Source organism: Phodopus roborovskii, unplaced genomic scaffold (genome assembly GCF_943737965.1).
Source record: "Phodopus roborovskii unplaced genomic scaffold, PHOROB, whole genome shotgun sequence".
Taxonomy (NCBI): domain Eukaryota; kingdom Metazoa; phylum Chordata; class Mammalia; order Rodentia; family Cricetidae; genus Phodopus; species Phodopus roborovskii.
The window spans coordinates 6383212-6403080 of NW_026125059.1; the positions used below are offsets into that span (position 1 = coordinate 6383212).

General features: G+C 49.4%; 1 protein-coding gene across 1 annotated transcript; it reads right to left on the reverse strand.

Moving 5' to 3' along the window:
* Positions 1-1012: 1012 nt before the first annotated feature.
* Positions 1013-19530, reverse strand: Cass4 (Cas scaffold protein family member 4). Its single transcript, XM_051185505.1, has 6 exons — positions 19070-19530; positions 12278-12379; positions 10240-10314; positions 7178-8404; positions 5026-5103; positions 1013-2059 (listed from the first exon to the last, which is right to left on the reverse strand). The coding sequence occupies exons 1-6, from the start codon at positions 19520-19522 to the stop codon at positions 1649-1651; spliced, it is 2346 nt and encodes a 781-aa protein (XP_051041462.1). The 5' UTR covers positions 19523-19530; the 3' UTR covers positions 1013-1648.
* Between the last annotated feature and the right edge of the window lie 339 nt (positions 19531-19869).

Genomic DNA, 19869 nt, shown 5'->3' on the forward strand with positions numbered 1-19869 from the left:
CACGAAAGACAGGGAACTTCCCGTGGAGCAAAGAGTAAGGTAATCACAGTGACACGAGTTGCAGGGAGTGAAGGATGAGGTTGCCATGGTAACATGATTTGAAAGTCGAGCTTCGAGGAGAAAAGGAGGAAGTGGTTTGCACGAGGGGTGTTTGGTAACACGTCCATAGCTGTGAACCGTGTGGGTGTCCTCTCATGCCACATCTTCCTGTCCACCCCCGGGGACACACAAGTGATGGTTTTGTTTTCCAGTCTGGACTGACATATACAAGCTTGCACACTTCCCTGTAGGTGTGTTCCAAGAGGAGATCGTTTCAACAAATGTTTCCCTTTGGTGCCACGGCACTCAGGAGACACGGCGCGGAGACTCTTCAAGGAAAGGACCGCCGTGCGTGTGCTTAGACGTTTAATTTTTAAATTACAGTTTAGGTTTGTGTGTGTGAATGTTCAAGGACAATTATGAGGGGTTAGTTTTCTCTTTCCTCCACAAGGACTCAGGCAACCAAGATTGCAAGTAGCTACCTTTACTTCCCGAGCCATCTCCGGGGACCTTGAAAACGTGTTTAAATCCATGATTATAGATAAATATGTAACAGACTTGAGACTAGTGAGGTATTAACTAAATCTAACTGAGTAGTGGAATTGATCGATTTATAACGTACAAAATAAGTTAGTAGACAACACAACAGAACACATAGCAGTCACTTTTGGGGTGAGGTAATGTAGCCGAAATACATTTGTGTGTGTGGGGACTAGGAGTCAATCTTAGTGGCAGAGTACATGCTTAGCATTCGTGGAGCCCCCAGATTCAGTCTCTAGCTGACACACACACACACACACACACACACACACACACACACACACTCACACACACACACAATTTGTATACATCTCACAGTATTTATTCGAAACTAACTGATAAGGGGAACGCAAACCGTCATTACTTTTTGCAGGCGGGGGGGGGGGGGGGCCGACTTTAAAAAAAATCGGTTCTCACGATTATAACCCTCTTTGTCTTGAAGCTCACTAGAGACCAGTCTGGCCTCATTAAGATCTGCCCGCTTCTCCTTACTTAAAGGCGGGCACCACCAGCCCCTGCAGGCCATTACGTTTTCTAAGGACTGCAACAGAGATTAAAACTCGGGAAATGAGTTCCTTTCTCCTGTTTCCCCAACTTCCCTAGCAGTGGATAGACTGCAGACATTTCTTTGTCCTTTCATCTGTCTCCCCAGTGGGACTGACTCCGAGGGCAGAGCCCCGATACGCTGCTGTCACTTCGGCCCCTTTAATGTGACCTTAGGTGCTGCCTAGTAAATAAATGTAGAATGACTGTAAACCACACACGCATTTGACTGGCAGGAAACGTGGCTTCTAAAACACCACGGTTGGTGCTGTACCCTTTGGCACTGAGCTCAACGTCACAAGGTAGGTCCCGACTTGTCCACCTGCCTCTTTCTTGACCTCCTTGTGGTCAGCCAGTGTCCTTCAGAGGCTTAGCCACTTACTATACCAGCTCTGAGGACTGTGCTGTTTCAGCCCGCCTGCCTGGCTGTCCCGCAGGACAGAGAGGCACCAGCTGTGGGCGTGAAGCTAGCCAGGAGTTGACCTCTACAGGTCAACTAGGAGGCGCTAGAAAGACTAGAAAGGCTTCATTCCAGCGTCTCTCTGAATTTCCGAGTGTGACGCTCTAGTTTCTCCACCTCTGTCTGGAGGCAGCCCAGGGCACTGGGGCTCGGGTACTTGATCACTGCCTCCTTGGTGGCCAGCGCCAGGTCCTTAAGCAGTCCACACAGGTGGCTGCTGCCACACAGAATCTCGTTGCGTTCATCCTTGTCCTGGGTCTCCTTGCACAGCGTGTCCACCAGCTTCTGCCCGGCTGTGATGACCAGCTTGCTCTGAGTGATGAAGATCTCGGGGGGCTGGCTGTTGCTGAGGCTGCTGGTAAAGACGCCAATGGCTTTGAAGAGTGCTCCGAAATAGAGCCTGCAGTGCTCGGACAGGTGGATCTTCCTGTCTGCGTCCTGCCGGCTGGGACGTGGAGAGGTAAGAGAGCTAGGACTCTAGAGAGAAGGAAGGAGGAGATATGATACGTAAGGGCTAGCACCATCAGCGGACTGCAGTTGCCATTCCTTGCTCAATTTGCAAGAACCCTTCTAAGAAGAGCAGATTTGTTAAGGAAATTCAGAGCTGGCTGTGACATTTGCCTAACAAGTGAATGTCAATGTTTTCAAAGCACCGTTCGACATGCAACTGCATGTATTCTTGTGTTATAGATTGTAGTGCGTTTGTGTGGACAGTTTTGTTCAACCAGCTCTGCAAACCATAAGAAGCACATTGGTGATGATAAATTTGCAACTTTCAAATGTTCAAGAAGCGGGGGAGTTGAGTGTTATCCCTACTCTCTGGAGGTGGAGGCAGGAAGACTGCCAGTTCAAAGGCTGGCCTGACCTATGTGGTGAACCCTGGTCTCCGGCCAGAGGGTAGAAGCAGTGAGACAGACATTGCATCATGAGCATCTCAGCTTGAAAGTATCAACTGTAGGCAAACGAAAAACGTACTGAAGCTTTACCTGGGGCAGGGATGAGGGAGGAAGCTATGGTTGTCTCTTAATGAAGACCAGCTGCAGGCAGTTAGCTGGCCGGGGTCCTGGGATGCTGAATGGGGGGGGGGCATCCCGTACATAGGTCCCGGTGCCCAGAGCCAACGAGGGAGCCCTGTTAGTGTGGAGCAGTACTGTCACATGTGGGCCCTGGACCATCAGCGTCACTCTGGAGGTGCAGGTCCTTAACCTCTGCCCAGATCCAAGAGATGAGAAACTGAGAGTTGTAGGAAGGCTGGAGGGCAGCGGTGATACCCTTACAAGTTAAGTGTAAGGCCCCCTCACATGGGATAAAACAGCGTAGCCTTCAGCAGGTCAAAGCCAAGTGCTAGAGGCTGGGGAGCTGAGCTCTAAGAGGCTTGGGTTCTTGTCCTGATCTGTCTCTGAGCGGTCAGACACCCTGCCCAAGTCAATGGCATCTCTGCCCCCTCTGCTTTCTCTAATGCTGCCGTTGTTGGTCTGGTTTACTGCAGCTCGACAGTTTCTGTACCCTTCGTGCCTCTCTCAACAGTGACCGCCTTCTCACTTGGTTTTTAAAAGAACATTTGTGTGTGTCGCATGTATGTGCATGTACAGATATTACTTGTGCACATACATTCAGAGGCCCAAACATGCTGTCGAGTTTCTTTCCCAATCTTTCCCTGTCTTCTTGCCTTGAGGTAGGGTCTCTCACAGAGCCAGAAGGTCCACATCTTGGCTGACTAGCTAGTGAGCTCCCAGAATCTCTACCCGCTTCCTCTCCAATGCTGGGATTACAATCACATGGTAGCCAGCCAGCCATGCCTGGCTTTTTTTTTTTTTTACATGGGGTGCTGGGGATTCGAACTCAGGTCTGCATACTTGCTCAGCAAGTACTCTTACTCACGGAGCCCTCTCCCTAGTCTGGAAGAATTAATTTAGAGAAAACACTTAAAGTTGGCAAATGGAAAATTGCCTTCTGCCACAAATAAAAGATAGCCAACCCCAGTCACAAAAAGACAAACATGGTGTGCAATCACTCGTATGTGGATATTAGACATAGCGCAAAGGATCACCAGCCTACAATCCACACCTCCAGAGAAGCTAGGAAACAAGGAGGACCCTAAGAGAGACATAGTCCCTCAGAGAAGGGGAAAGGGACAAAATTTCCTGAGCAAATTGGGAGGGGGGAGGGGAGAGGGAGTCAGGAGAAAGAGAAGGGAGAAGAGGAGGGGGGAGGAGGACATGAGGGAGCAGGAAGACTGAGTCGGGGAAGAATAGAGGAGAGCAAGAAAAGAGATACCACAATAGAGGGAGCTGTTATAGGTTTAAAGAGAAATCAGGCACTAGGGAAATGTCCAGAGACCTACAAAGATGACCCCAACTAACAATCTAAGCAATAGTGGAGAGGCTAACTTAAATGCCCTTCCCTGATAATGAGACTAATGACTACCTTATATGCTACCCTAGAGCCTTCATCCAGTAGCTGATGGAAGCAGAAGCAGACACCCACAGATAAACACTGAACTGAAATCCAGTTGCAGAGAAGGAGGAGGGATGAGCAAAGGGGCCAAGACCATGCTGGAAAAACCCACAGAAACATCTGATCTGAACAAGGGGGGACTCATGGACCCCAGACTGACAGCTTGGAAACCAGCATAGGACGGAATCAGGCCCCCTGCACATGGGTGACAGTTAGAAGGCTTGGGCAGTCTATGGGGGCCTCTGATAGTGGAAAGCATTTATCCCTAGAATACGAATGGACACTGGGAGCCCATCCCACATAGAGGGATGCTCTCTTAGCCTAAGCCCTGCCCCAAATGATGTGACAGTCTTTGGTGACCCCCCCATAGAAGGTCTCACCTTTCCTATGGAGCAGAAGAGGGATGAGATGGGGGTCGGTAGGAGGCATTGGACAGTGGGAGGGAGAGGGAACTGAGATTGATATATAAAACTAGATTGTTTCTTATTTAAATAAGAAATAACAAAAGGCTTCTGGTTAATTTTAGGACTTAAATAAAAAAAGGATATCCAACAAGAACAAACAGTGATAGATAACATCATTGGTTTAAAAGATAATGATCAGGTGTCAAAGATATTATGAAGAAACATAAACCCCCAAACAAAATGTTTTCCTGTGCTCCTCATCACAAAGGAAGGGAGGGTTGCTGGGCTGGGGTTTAGCTCAGTGGCAGGGACTTTGCCTGCCTTGCCCAGGGCCCTGGGTTCAATTCCAGCTACAAGGACAGGAGGGAAAGAAAGAAAATTATTAATGTCATGTGTATGCCACCTGAAAAGCACCTGAAATTCTTCCATCCAGGCGCCCAGGGTCCCTCCACTCCTAAGGAGAGCAGGAAGCAGATGGATGTCACTCAGGGAGTACGCTGTAGGCCTGAATTTTCATAGCCCAAGGAGAATGCTCCCGGGTCAACCACGTTCATCAGAGCCCCAGGGAGCATGAGGGCTTACCAAAGCATGGAAATCCTTGTTTACATCGGGCCTTCGTTCCAAGGTGGGCTCTCCCTTCTCTTGTAGGTTAGGTGGCTTCTGAAAAAATTTAAATCTTCACATTACTAATTTGAGTAGCTTTCAGATTACTGTGACTGTTTAAGTTCACCTTTTTTTGTTGTTTCATTTTTATGGTTGGTGGTTTATGCACCCCTCCTCACCCTTAAGATCTTCCCATGTCACCTAGATTGGCCTGGAACTCACCACCTCCTCTCTAGCTTCCGGAGTACAGAGGTTACAGGCATGCACCACTGTGCCCCACTTGACTTGACTTTTAAATGTGAGATTTCGTTCATGATTCTGCCTACTTATGCATTCATTGGCTTTGGCAGCAAAGGGCTGGACCCTGCCTGCCAATATAGCCTAATAAAATGGAAATTAAAAACAGCCAGCTTTCTAGAGTGCATCAACACTCTTCTATCAGCCAGGGACTTGAGAAGAACCTGGGAAACGCCATCTCTCTGTTGTCACAATGACTTGCTGGGTCTCTGAAGTTTGGCAATGCCCAAACTCAAGGGTCTCCTTGTGGGGTCCAAAGGCAGTCAGCCAGAGAAGTTCCTGGAGCAACAGGTTGGTCAGTCCAGCAGTGGGAAGGATGCGTGTACCCCACCTCTGACTCTGAGAAACACATCTACAATGACTCAACTGGGAAATGTGGAGAAACCTGGCAGTTAGTAGCACAGGCCTGTGGTCTCCACATCATGGAAGAGATGTGCTGGGTAGTTTTATGTCAACTTGACACAAGCTAGAGTCACAGGGGAGGAGGGAGCTGCAATTGAGAAAATGTCCTCACAAGATCGAGCTGTGGGCAGTCTGTAGGGTGTTTTCTTCATTAGTTCATAGGAGATGTCATTCTATACATATGTTTCTCTTATTGGTTAATGAATAAAGCACTGTGGGCCAATAGAAAAGCAAGATAGTTGGGACTAGGAGACAAGGAGGATCCTGGAAAATGTAGTAGAGGAGAGTCAAGATGTAGAGATGTAGGGAAGAGGTCCGGACCCTATCTCCAGTAAGATAAGACCACATGGAAATACTTAGATTGATAGAAATGGGTTAATATTTAAGACAGAGCTAGCCAGTAAGAAAGGCTAGTAACAGGCTAACAGCTTTATATCTAATACAGAGTCTCTCTGTGTTATTTGTGGCTGGTGAGGCTCTGGGACCAGGCCGGTGGGAAAACATACCCGTAACAATTAGTTATTGACAGGGAGGGCCCAGCAATTGTGGGTGGGCTACCCATGGGCTGATTGATGACCCTGGGTTCTACAAGAAAGCAGGCTGAGCAAGCCATGAGGAGCGAACCAGTGAGCAACACTCTCCATGGCCTCTGCATCAGCTCCTGCCTCCAGGTTCCTGCCTTGCTTGAGTTCCTGTCCAGATTTTTTCAGTGATGAACAGTAATGTTGAAGTATAATCCAAATAAACCCTTTCCTCCCCAATTTGCTTTTGGTCATGGTATTTCATGATAACAATAGTAATAACCCTAACTAGGACAGGAGGCTAAGGCAGGAGGGACCCAAGTTCAAAGCTTGCTTGGGCAACTTAGGGAGATCCTTTCTCAAAGTAGAGAGTAAAAATAAAGTTGTTTCAGTCATGGTGGCATGAGCCTTTAGACCCAGCCTTCAGGAGGCAGAGGCAGGTCCCTGAGTTCCAGGCCAGGGTTACACAGTGAGACAATGTAAAATGGTAAAAAAAACAAGATGGAGAATGACAGATTCAGACACCTACATACTATATGCGCACACATATTCAAAAAGGGTCTGGAAGATAGTTCAATCAGTGAGGTCCTTTGCAAGCACAAGGATCTGGGTTCAAGCTCTGGAACCCATGGAAAAAGGTTGGGTGTGGCGGCACAAGCTTGTCCCTGAGGAGCTGGGGGTGCAGAGGAAGGCAGACCCCTAGGTCCCACTATCCAGCTAGTCAGCCTGCTTGCTCAATTCCAGGCCAGTGAGGGACACTGAGGAATAACAGGCAGGGTTGTCCTCCGACTTCCACACGCACACAGGTGCACACACTTCCACACGCACGCATTCCCGGCATCTCCCTCTGTGGTGACCAGTTCAGGGAACAAACGAAACTCCCAGATGTATTGTTCGTCACCCGAACTCACCTGTCCACAGACATTCATTCTGTCTTTCTTCACTTGCTCAAGGCATTCTTCCTTCACCAATTGTTTATTGGAGGGGCTGCTCTTCAGGTATGACTCAGTTTCTCTTTGGGGAGGCTGGATGCATTGTTTACACTTCAACTCCGTCTCTCCTTTCTCACAGTTCTGTTTAAAAAGGAGCCTCCCATTGGCAATGACAATGGAGGTAAATCTCTTGACATCTTCTGGAACCATCCGTGCCACCATGACAAACCTCTCCAGATCATCCAGGCTGTTTTGGACTTTGTCCGTCACGAGAACTCCAAGGGACCAATTGCAGCGGTCCAGGCTCCCTTTGGCATCCAGCAGAGTCTGGTAGGAACCCGAGATTATTTGGAGCTGATCTCTAATCCTAGCCCGAAGCTGGCTGTCTGTGAGATTACGGGTGGTCTCATCAACCCCTTGGGCAAAATCCAGGAACTCTCTTAAGGCTTCCTCGATGTGGTCAGCAGCCCTGCGGATGGCGTGGATGTTGGTCTCCAAGGAGTCCTTGAACCTCCAAGTCCTGCTTACAAAGAGCATCAGGCCCGCTGCAGAGCTGGTGACTTTGTGCTGCATGGCCACTGCCGTCTCTTTGGCAAAGTCCATGTCCATCCACAGCTCTTTTGCTGAGTCCTCTGAGGAGGAGCCCGGAGAGGAGTCCATGGATATGGAGGAGCACGAAGACACCATGCTAGCTCTGCTGTCTGAGCTGGCAACAGATAACTGGTCTGAGTCTGGAGACAGGGAGCTTGTGTGTCTGGAGAGCCAGGGGATGCTCTCAGGGACCTCTTTGACTTTGTCCAGCTCCTTCCCAGCCTGAGACACACCATGCACAGCTTTAGGGGTGTCATAAATGTAGGGCTTGGTGTTCTGTTGCTCTACTCTGGGAGTGAGAAACCTGGAAGGTACCCTGTAGCTGCTGCCTCCATCAGAAGGAAGTGAGTCCCTGGGTGCCGGGACAGCATAGGAAGGCTCCTCTGGGAGTCTGTTCTCCTGAGCTGCGCCCCCCAGATGTGGGGGGAAGGTCGCAGCTCCTATGGACCCTGGCTCTCGGGTGAAGCTGGTCAGAGATACATTTCTGGCATCGGCCTTTCCCATCAACACTGGCGTGGCGTCATCCGTCCATTCTGATCTCCGAGGGCCGGACAACGTGCTGTGGCCTCCACCCTGTCTGACGGCAGTGGTCGGTGTGAGCACAACACTCTGTCCCTGGCAGAGAAGCACACAAAGCTGTCCAGGTTAGTAGCAATCAAAAGAGAGTGTGAGAGGTTCTTTGCATCGGAGCCACACTCTTGCTCGGCTCCCTTCAGTGGCTCCCCACAGCTCTAGTCACTCAAGGTCTCTCACAGTCTGCCTTCTCCCTTCCCGAGCTTGCTTTCTCTCCACAGCCCATCTTTGTCTCTACTCCCTCCTGTGTGGAGGCGGTGGTTGCAACGAGAATGGCCTCCATAGGCTCACGAGTTTGAGCACTTGGCTCCCAGGTGGCGAACCTGTCTGAGAGGGTTAGGTGTGGCCTCGTTGGAGGAGATGGGTCACAGGGCAGGCTTTTGCTTCAAAAGTCCCCACCCCCACCCCCGCCCATGCTCTCTGCCGTCATGGACTAACCTCTGGAACCATGACCCCAGTTGTATGCTTTATTTTATAAGTTACCTTGGTCATGGTGTTTCATCTCAGCAGAAGGAACTAACACAGCATGCACCTTCCCAAGGTGCTTTTCTCTCCTTAGTTCGGAAAACTCACTCACTTTTAAAGTCCCAATTGTTCCCTCTGCTCCCAATGGCCTCTTGAATCTTTTCTTTCACATCTGACAAATTTCTACACATCACTCATGACATTGCTGAAATGCAGCAATGTTGGAAAATCTCCCTAGTCCCATGCTCCTCAGTAAGAATGGAGGCATGGGGAAGTTAAATGACTTAGCCACATACTTTATCCTGCTCTCTCTCTCTGTGTGTCTCTGTCTCTGTCTCTCTCTCTCTCTCTCTCTCTCTCTCTCTCTCTCTCTGTGTGTGTGTGTGTGTGTGTGTGTGTGTGTGCATGTGTGTGTATAGGCCAGAGTTGTACACTGGGCATCTTATTCTATCACTCTTGTCCCTGTATTTTGAGACAGGGTCTCTCATTGAACTTGAAACTCACTAGACTTGCTGGTCTACCAGCTCTAGCCATCCTCCTGTCTCCTCCTCTCTAGCTCTGGGACCACTGGCTTATGCTCAAATATTTTATGTATGTGGATATTGTGCCTGCATGAATGTGTACCATGTGCATATCTTCTGCTTGTGGAGACTAAAGGAGAGCGTCAGATCCCTTGGAACTGGAGTTACAGATGGTTGTGAGCAGCCATGTGGATGCTGGGAACTTGGGACCTCAGGAAGAACATCCAGTGCTCTTCGCTAACTTTCCAGCTCTACTTTTTAAAAAAAAGATGTGAGCAGAGGGTATCCAGACTCAGGTCCTTCCTCATGCCTGCAAGGCAAGCACTTAGCAACAGAGCCATCTCTCCAGCCCACTACCCTAGTCCTGGATAGTGGGGCGAGGAAGGATCTCAACTCCAGTGCAGTGGAGCTGGTTACAAGGATCCGGCACCTGCCTTTTGGTCAAGTGTCACAATTTGAGTTAGGAATGTTCCTTGATGCTGAGGGCGTGGTTCTTAGCCTGTGCTGCTGGTAGTAGGTGATGAAGCCTTTTGGAAGTGAGGCCTGGTAGAAGGAAGCTGAGCCATGGGGGGCCATCATCTTAAAGAGAACACTGAGACTTGGCCCTCTCTCCTCCTCTCTCTCTGTTCCCTAGCCTTCGTAGAGTGAGCATCATCTTCCTTCATCATGTGCCCTCACTGCACCGCACCACAATCTCCAAGGCAACCAGCCAACCAATCGTGAACTCTGAAACAGTGAGCCAAAGCAAACCTTCCCTCTCCGTAAGATGCTTATCTCAGGCATTTCATCACAGCAGCGGAAAGACGGCAATGCGTCTAGCTAATAAAGATTCCCCAGAGGATGCTTAGTCACCTAGCTCCCCTTCCCAGCTCTGTTCATACTCATACTTGCCTGGCTGGCAGAGGAGTGGCATGCTGCCTTCTGGGAGCTGGTGGGTATGTCGTAGAAGTGCTGTCTCTCTGGCTTCTAGGGAAAGACCACAGAGAAGGCCACTTTGATTTCTCTTCCCAAAGGATTTCCCACACAAAGTCCACAGGTTTGGGTTTTGTCCAGTGAAAGACCCAAAACTTTGGGGTTTGTAGTCACAGTTCTTTTTTTTTCTGAAGCAATCTCTCCTCTCTTTCTCTCCCTCCCTCTCTCTCTCTCTCTCACTGAGGGTCCTGCCCTCAGCAGGGTGGGCACTGAAGAGGAGGTGTGGAGTTGGCACAACTGCACACATACAGAGGAAACTTTTCTGAGGGCCAACGCTTAATTCTTCACTCTGTTCTTTGCTCTGCCTGCTCCTGCTCTGTCCTCTCCTGGTCCTGTTCCCTACTGCTTTTCCTCCTTCTTCTCCTTCTGCGTCTTCCCCGACATCCCCTTCTACTTCTCCTATTTTCTGTTCTCCCTTTTATACCTACGAAGACAAATATTTCTATGCAAGAAAAGATTACCTCACAATCACAAGCTACACATTTCCCAGAAACAAGTTAAAATCTTCACAAGGAAGAAATCACATTATAGTCACAAGTCACATGTTTTTCTTAGAAAGCCCACATGTAGTTAAACATTTTCCTTTGTATTAATTTTCTGACAATAACCTCTTTACCCCAAAGCAATGATTCTTTTAAAATTGATTAACAAAATGTCAGAAAGCCATGTGTATATTTCAGCTAGTTCCTTTTGTAACGGCACACAGCTATTTACAGTTACAAAGAAAGGATCGATTATTTATCTGTTTGTCTCATATATATATATATATATATATATATATATATATATATATATTTCTACTTTAAGTCCTCAGAGTGCACATCCAATCATCATCACTTTTTTTAAATTAAATCATACCAGGAGGCTGAGGACAAAAATGGGTACAAGAAATTAATCATCGCTTTTGGTCACCAACTGTCTTTTGCAAGAAAGGCATGTCAGGCAGTAATAACAGGCCACCTTTGTTCTTGTTCCCTGACGTCAATGAGTCCCTTCCTCAGCTCTCAAGAGTGTGCCCTTCTAAACTTCAAATTGTTCTCCAAGACTTCCTACAACAAAGCCATTAACAAAGCATCCTAACCTAACTTTACTAACAATCCACATCCCTAAATCCTTTCTAAGGATGGTGGTTGAGTCATTAATCTGCTCCAGCAGCAATGCTTGGGAAAAGTCAGTCACTTTATTGTAAGTACCCATGACACTGCCCAGTGAGAGGCTAGAATCCTCCTTAGAGTTTTCATACCAGGGCAATAAGCAGCTAGGGCCATCCTCACTAACAGAAAGAGATTCTCAGGAAATGTAGTCCAGGGGCTCTGCTTCTCTGAGACAGGTGTGTGATGGGTGATTGTGGCAGTTTTCCATGAATTACAAAGCTGCTTGCTGACAGACTCTCCTCTCTCTCTCTCTCTCTCTCTCTCTCTCTCTCTCAGCACAGGTGTGTATGTGCCATGGCCCATGGGTGAGCTGGGACCCACACTGGCATCGTTTCTCACCTTCTGCCTTGTTTGAGGCAGGGTCGCTTGTTCACTGCTGTGTTCGCCAAGCTGGGGATTCTCTTGTCCCCTCCTCCCAGTCCACCATAGCCACGGTGGTCTGAGAGCCTCAGTACTGTGTCTGGCTTTGTGTGGGTTCTGGGGATTTGAATTCAGGTCCTCATACGCTTGAAACACAACCCCAAACGTACAGTTTTAAATTGCCATATAATAACTGCATGCAGTAATTAGTTTCATGACGACACTAGACTTGATGCTTTAAAGGTCACCTTCTGAGCTGAAGTTATGGGGGTGGGGTGGAGGGGTGCAAGCACACGTCCTAGCAGTCACCCAAATAAACACTGCCAGCTCACCTTACGGGAGTCAGCCTTTTGAATGAAGGAAGCCACAAAGGCAAATATCATGGGAAACTCAGACTGGGTGCCAAGCCTCGGGGGTGGGCAGGGTTGTCAGGTGAAGCTCACCTTAAGGGTCGAAGAGACCCTGTTCTGGACAGGGACATCATACACCTGGGAAGGCAGAGTCGGCAGCGAGGCCCTTGTAGGTCTGGGAAGCACGTAGAGTGTCTTGGAGAGAAAAAGAATGGAGTCAAGATACCCAAGATCATGGCCAAAGTCACGTTCAAAGCAGTGAAGGCAGCCAGGGAGTGTTTGTCGCCAGCAGGCGGGTCCATCCTGACCCCCGCGGGCTGAGGGTAGACGTGAGTGCAGCCCAGAACACAATCCTAAATGTATGTAAACCGTCGTAAGATTTCTTTGCAAGCTTTAAAAAGTCGACTGAACAGTTCCCAAGGATGAACTTTATAAGTGACAACGTCATGTCACAATGTCAAAAGGGCCTGCTGGAGGCTGGGTGGGAGGCATGGGTCGCTGATAGGTGGGTCCCATGGGATGGGCATGTCTTCCTTACAAGGTGGACCACAGTGCCTGCATCAGATTCCCCTGGGGAGTGGGTTAGAACTCAGATTCTCGGAGTGCATGTCTGTGGGTGTGAGTGCACAGGGGTCCCGGGGCAGTAGAGATAAGCTTGCGTCATGCTTGCAGGCCGGCCTTGAACACCCTATGAAGCTAAGGATGACCTTAAATCTCTGATCTTCCTGTCTCCACATCCCAAGGGCCAGGATTATAGGCACATACCACACTACACCCAGTTTTATAGGATGCTGGGGATCAACCGTAGGGCTTACTCAGCACTTCGCGAATGTTAGACAGGCACTCTACTAACTGAGCCACACTTCCCGCCCTGTTTTGTTTTAATGGGTTAAAGGATACTGGGTACCAGGACTTTTAGTACAAAGGGAAAGGAAATAGGACTTGTCATACCAAGGCTACGGGCTGAGGACTGACGCAAGGCAAGAGAGGAAAAAATAAAGTTACTAAAAACCCAAAGGGAGATGGACCACCTGGCTAGGCCCTAGGAACCAGGCACCGTGTAGGGTGTTTTCCTAGTTGGATCACTTGGGGGAGGTGATTCAGGATTTTAATGTGGAAACTAGGGGGAAACCCAGGGCTGAGGAGCAGCTCCTAAGAGCCAGGCCAGGTGCCTTTGTTCGTCACTGTTGCTAGGACCCAGCCTTTGGATGGCGCCAGTTAAGCTCTGGCTTGTGTTTGTCCTGGTGAAGGAAGGCATGCAGCCTGATACAGGTGAGCACACTCTCCTGCTGTGATCACAAGCATGGGTGAAGCAGCTGTGAAGTCACTGCAGCTGTCCAGGGTCAGACCAGTCCCTTTCTCCATTTGAAAACAGCTTTCTTCTCACAAGGGACATGGTTCTGTTAAAATCGTGGGCTCTCAGGAGAGGAGCCGGACTTCCTGAAGTACAGTCCTAAAAAGGGAACAGCCACTGGTACCTGGACACCAGAGCCACATACATGGAGGAGCAGACTCCTCCTCACAAGCCGAAACAAGAGGGTCTAGCCTCATATCCCCACTGTCTCCACAGCTCAGGCTACGGTGACTCCTCAGGCTACCCACTGTCACCACAGCTCAGGCTTACGGTGACTCACCTTTCCCTCAGAATGCACTTCAGCAACTGCTGGTAAGACGCCTTCAGCATCCCAGGCTCAGCCAGCCTCCCAGCTCTGGCTGGGGAGGTGGCTCTTTCAGAAAAGTACTTGCCTTGCAAACACAAGGACCTGAGTTCAATCCCCAGTACCCTTGTGAAAATAGTTGGGATGGTGGCACCCACTCGTGAGCTAAGCACTGGGGAGGTAGGATCCCTCGTGCCCACTGGCCCAGCTTAGCAGAATGGGCAAGTTCCAAGCAAGTGAGAGACCTTGTCTCAACAAACAAACAAACAAACAGGAGGCAGGCTGGGGAGATGACTCACTCACTGGATAAAGGCACTAACCATCAAGCCTGACGATTCTGAGTTCAATCCCCAGGACTCACATAGTGGAAGGAGAGAACGGACTCAAGGAGGTTGAACTCTGACCTTCACATACGTGCCGTGGCAAAGCACGCACCCCAAATAAGTGCAGGTAAGTTGTGTTTTTGTTTGTTTGCTTTGTTTTGAGAAGGGCCTCACTAAATAGCCCCTGCTGGCCTAGAATTTGCTATGTAGACCAGGCTGGGTGGCCTCAGCTCACAGGGTCCACCTAGAGCTGCCTCCCCAGTGCTGGATTAATTGAGTGGTCCACCACGCTCTGTTTAAATGTTGCCACAAAATAGAAAAACAAAATAAAGCAGACAACTTGAACTTGACCTCTGACCTCTATATGTGTATGTACACATGTCCATCCATACATGTGTATGTACACGCATCAACACACACACACACACACGTACCTATTAGTAAAATCAAGCTAGGCTGTGGTGGCACACGCCTTCAATCCCAGCACTCAGAAGGCAGAGGCAGGGGGATCTCTGAGTTCAAAGACAACCTGGTCTACATAGATCCAGGCCAGCCAGGACTACAGAGAGAAACTCTGTCTTGAGAAACCAAAAAAAAAAAAAAAAAAAAAAAAAAAAACCAGAACAATGACCACAAAGGCAAAGAGGAAGAAGAAGTGTCAAACCCTGGTTCTGTCCCTGGTGGTCCTAGGCTGACAGGGCTGATGGGCTCAGATCCAGCTCCTTAATGGTTCCACTGCATTTTGAATTAAGGCTATACCCAGCTGTTCTCCTCCCCCAGACCTTTCCAAGCTCTTCCTTGCCCAGCCCCTCGGGACGTCAGTCCCACTTTAGGCAAACGGATAACTTTGTGGGTCACATGTGGCTGCTGGAGCACCTATAGTTCACCCAGGGACTTTCCTGTGTGAGCCACTTCAAAAAAAAAAAAAAACAAAAAAACGTCCCCTTTCTTGGGAAACTGTTACAGTCCAGATACCATCAATCAAGGAGCAAGCCTGAGAGCTGTGGTTCCCAAAGGCTTCCAGAGGCAGAAGAAAGTAATCCCAAGCGGCTGTCAGCAGGAAATCTGTCCCTTTACACTTGAAATACCAAGTAGCCCTTCTCAGAATGGAAGTATGTTCCGTATGTGGTTTCCTCCCACAATAAATGAAGGAAGTTGAAATCGAAAGTAAAACAAAAGTCCGGGAGAGTGGTTTCACAGGAGGAAGGCATGGGGGCTTCTGGGAGCTGGTTTTGTTTTGTTCTTGTGGATGCTAGCAGCTGAGCTGTGTGCCTCCATGCTCTGAAGGTGACAAGATGACAAAAAAAAAAAAAAAAAAAAAAAAAACTCGACAGAAAGAATAGTTTTAGGGCCAGCAAGATAGCTCAGTGGGTAAAGGTGCTTGCTGCCATGTCTGATGACCTGAATTCAATTCTTAGGGCTCCCTGGGTAAAATGAGAGACCCAACTTCCGTAAGTTGTCTAGTGACCTCCACAAACCTAAATAACATGTAATAAAAAAGGAGAAGCTTTTCTAGATACTTGAAGATATATGCTTTAGAAAAGAGAGAGTAGCTTCAGCCACACTCACATAAAGAGGGTCACACAGAGACCCAGAAGATAAAGGCCCTGCTTTTGGGGTAAGGTGGACAGATGGACACAGACTGACGTGAAAACTCCAGTTCCTGCCCTGGGCTCACATTGGGCTTGCCAGGGTGGGCAGTTTGACCTTCCTGGAATCAGTACCCCCTTGTGTAGAATGGAGGGCTATTCTAATCCAAAGGCCCTCAGAGGCCTCTCCTAGATAGACGCACTGATTCTGACACAGATGAAACTCATGATAACCTGGCTATGGTCCAGCCATCTCCGCTATTTGTGCCGGGACACTCTGAATCCCGGGAGACTGGCACCGGTGTAAAGGAAACCATGAAAGAGCTTGTTCCCGCTGTGGCTGGCGCCTGCAAACTACGATGGAAACAGCTCAAAGGGCTGGGTTCGGACTTGCCTAATTCTATGACTCTTCCTGATTGGGCGGCCTCAGACCCAGGGATGAATGGCAGATGCCCGAGCACGAAGAACATTATGCCGCCTTCCTGTGGAATAGAGAATTTGCAACTGATTGCTGGCTATCCTTGGAGTGTCTGGCTCTTGACCTTTTTGGGGTAGAGGGAATTATTTAGAACCTTCTAAGGGTACAGCTAAGGGCTGGCCTTAGATGTTATCAGTCCAGTGCTTCCCTAACACAGAGAAAGGGACAGAGGGCGCTGGAGGGCTCCTAATGCCCTGGATTGACAGGAGCTGCCTCTGAAGTCAGGACACCAGCTCCTTAAGAAGAGGAGAGGAAGAGGAGGGAGAGAAGAGAGGGGAGGAGAGGAAGGAGGAGGGAAAAATGGGAAGGGGAAGGAGAAGGGAGAGCAGGAGGGAGAGGAGGAGGAGGAAAGGGAGAGGAGAAGGAAGTCAGACTGTACTTATCACAGACAAAGAGGGAACTTGAAGGAGAAAAGGCAGGGGCATCCCCAGGTGTTTTCCGTGGTCCCTCGGAGAACTGCTCAGGAGCAGAGGACCCGAATTCCCCTTCAGTTGCTGTGGTTTCTCTTGGTCATGGGGGGGTATAGGGGGGTCTTCCCGGGAGGATGCACACTGCTGACAGGCCTCAGGGACTGCCCATACTGTACACACAGCGCTCGTCCTCTAAGTTAAGTTGCAATGGTGAACCCAGCTTTCCCTCAGATTGTGTGGGTTTCCGGGTGGACAGTGCAGCCTGGCCCTGTCGGCCACATGGACAGGGGAGATGTGTCGGATGTAAAAAAGATGCCTATGGTCATTGAATACTGAGGCCAGTGAGGTTTTGTCTGTTTGTCTGGTGTTTGTGAGGCAGATTTGTGTAACAAAAGCTGGCCTCAAACTCACACTACAGCTGAGGCTGGCCCTGAATTCCTGCTCCACCTGCCTCCATCTCCTGAGTGTTTGTATCACAGGGCTGCTCCTGCAGGCCTGGTTTGTGCGGTGATTGGACAGACCCCAGGGCTTCAGGAACGCTAGGTAATCACTGCCACAGAAACCCAGCTTCAGCTCCAGACGTGCGTGGTATTTTTAAAGCCCCAGGGAGGCCAGGGTCGTGGTGGGAACGCCACGCCTTTGTCCATCGTTCTCCCCTTTCCCTCTAATTCCTCTCCTTACTTAAGGCATCAACGTGACCACAGTTACAGAGCTCCTTCCCCCTGCTTGTAGAGTTCACAGGTGCCATACGTGTCCCACAGGACAGCCACCAGTTCCTGATCTGACTGTTCATGAGACTGTTTGAGGACCTGCCTTGTGCAAGGCGCTGGGGACACGGGACAATAAATTAAAGGTCCCTGCTCATTACCTTGCTAAATTTCTCCTTCCTCACATCTACTTCCTGAGGACAACTATCTGTGTGTTCTTCTAGGTCTTTCCAGCCCATATGTGCACCTGCACACACACACACACACACATGCACACATATACACACTTTTATACAGGAACACACATGTGCACATGCACACACACACACCACACATACACACCCATCACACACACCCATACACACACGTACATTCATACATACACCTACACACCTTCATACAGGAACACACATGTGCACCTGCACACACACACACACACCACATCATACATGTACACCCACATACACACACCACACCACACATACACACACATGTGCACCCCTCCCCCCATATGTGCACCCACACTCACATCCACCCCCCCACATTCACGTACATGCATACACACATATACACCTTCATACAGGAACACACATGTGCACCCACGTACATACACATCACACACACACATACATCTCACACACACCACACCACACCACATAACACACACATGCGCACTCCCCCACACCCACCCACCCACACATGCACACACACATGTACATGCATACACACACATACACACCTTCATACAGGGACACACACATGTGCACCTGCACACACACACACATACACCCACACCACACCACACATGTGCACCCACATACACACACGCGCATACTCACACATCACACACCCACATACACACATATCACAAATCACACACACACATACACACACATCACACACACACATCACACACACCACACACACAGACGTTTTTGGCAGTTTTTGTTTTTTGCCTAGTCTTCGGTTAAAGCTTCTGTCTTCCTTTTCAGAACAACTGCACAGAAACACTTCATTTCTTATCCCTATGTTGTTGCTTGCCACTATGACAGGGACAAAATGCACTTGCCACCAAGCCTGTGGAGCTGAGTTTGACCCCTGGGACCTGCACATGGAGGGAAGGAGAGAACCAACTCCTGGAAGTGTCCTCTGGTTTGCACACATGTGCAGTGGCCCAGGCATGCTCTGCTCCCAAATAAATAAGCGAATGTGTGGGGGAAAAAACTTTCAAAAATGTAACCAACCTTCTCCCATGCACACCCTTGGGGACCTGTGGGATTTTCCCAGCACCTGTGTGACCACCCACCCCCATCTCTGTCTGCCTTCTTGTATGTTTCTGCAACAATTCTACAAGTCAATTGTGGATGCTGATGTGTGCCTTGAACGCAATGAGTAATGATTTGCCTTTGATACAGTGTGAAATTAGCCCACCACTTGTCTCTCTTGTCTCTAGTGGTCTCTGTGATGTGGGGTAGTCCACAGGCTCCCGAACACACCTCAATGGGCCCTTAACTGACAGAACAGGGTGGCAAGTCTTGGTGAGCTGGGCAGCCACAGGGATGCTGAGTGTGAATGAAATGGGATGAGGCCTTAGTCACACTCAACAGGGCTCTGGGGTCCTGTTTTGCACATTTGATCTGATAAACGACAATGAGTTGGGTGTACTGAAGCCCCTGGGTATCCCGGGCCTTTAACATGCTTTCCTTGGAGACACACTCACCTGCTTGGGGAAGCTCAGAGTCTTTTCACAGATAATCCTGGCACTGGAAGGTGAGTCAGGCAATTTGTAGACTTGGGCAGTAGCTGGCGGCAGCCCCTCCACCCAGCTCTTCATCGGTTCGTACACAGGGCCGGGGGGCGGTGGGCAGAACAAGCTGGGCACTTGATAAAGAGCCTCTGAGCCGCTGAGGTCTGTGTCCAGGCCTCTCAGGAGCTGGGGACAGGGTCTGTCTGCAGGGGTGTCTTTGAGCACTTGGAGACGGTTGGCGGGAGCCAGGCCTTGCCTTCCATGTAACAGACACTTCCACCAGCCCTCACTTTCAGGCACATTTTGCTCCACAACGGTTAGGATGTCCCCTCTGGAGAAGGCCAGCTCATCGGAACAATCAGGACAGTTGTCATAAAGTGCCCTGGCCAACAGGGGCTGGGGGAGAGAATGTACTGTTACCATCATTGTCGGTGGCATCCATGTACCCGGTCACCAAGGAACCACAGTATAAACAAACCTCCAGGCTGCTTTCTCAGCCTCCCTAGAGGCCGTGTGTGTCCCTGCTCTTTCCTGATTTATCCTTCCCATCCTCGGGGGTTCTGGTGATACCACATCCTCTGGGATGTTTTGCCTGCACCCCCAAACCCAAGGTGAGTAGCCCCAATAAGCCCTTCCTTAAAATTGTGGAGGCCACGGCCCCTTTAGTTAAGTGCACGCTGCATCATGACATCCAGTTGGGCTAAAGCCCATGTATACCATTGGGCTTTAAATCCTTAGCTGTGTGCCCTTGATCATATTAGCTACCCTCTCTG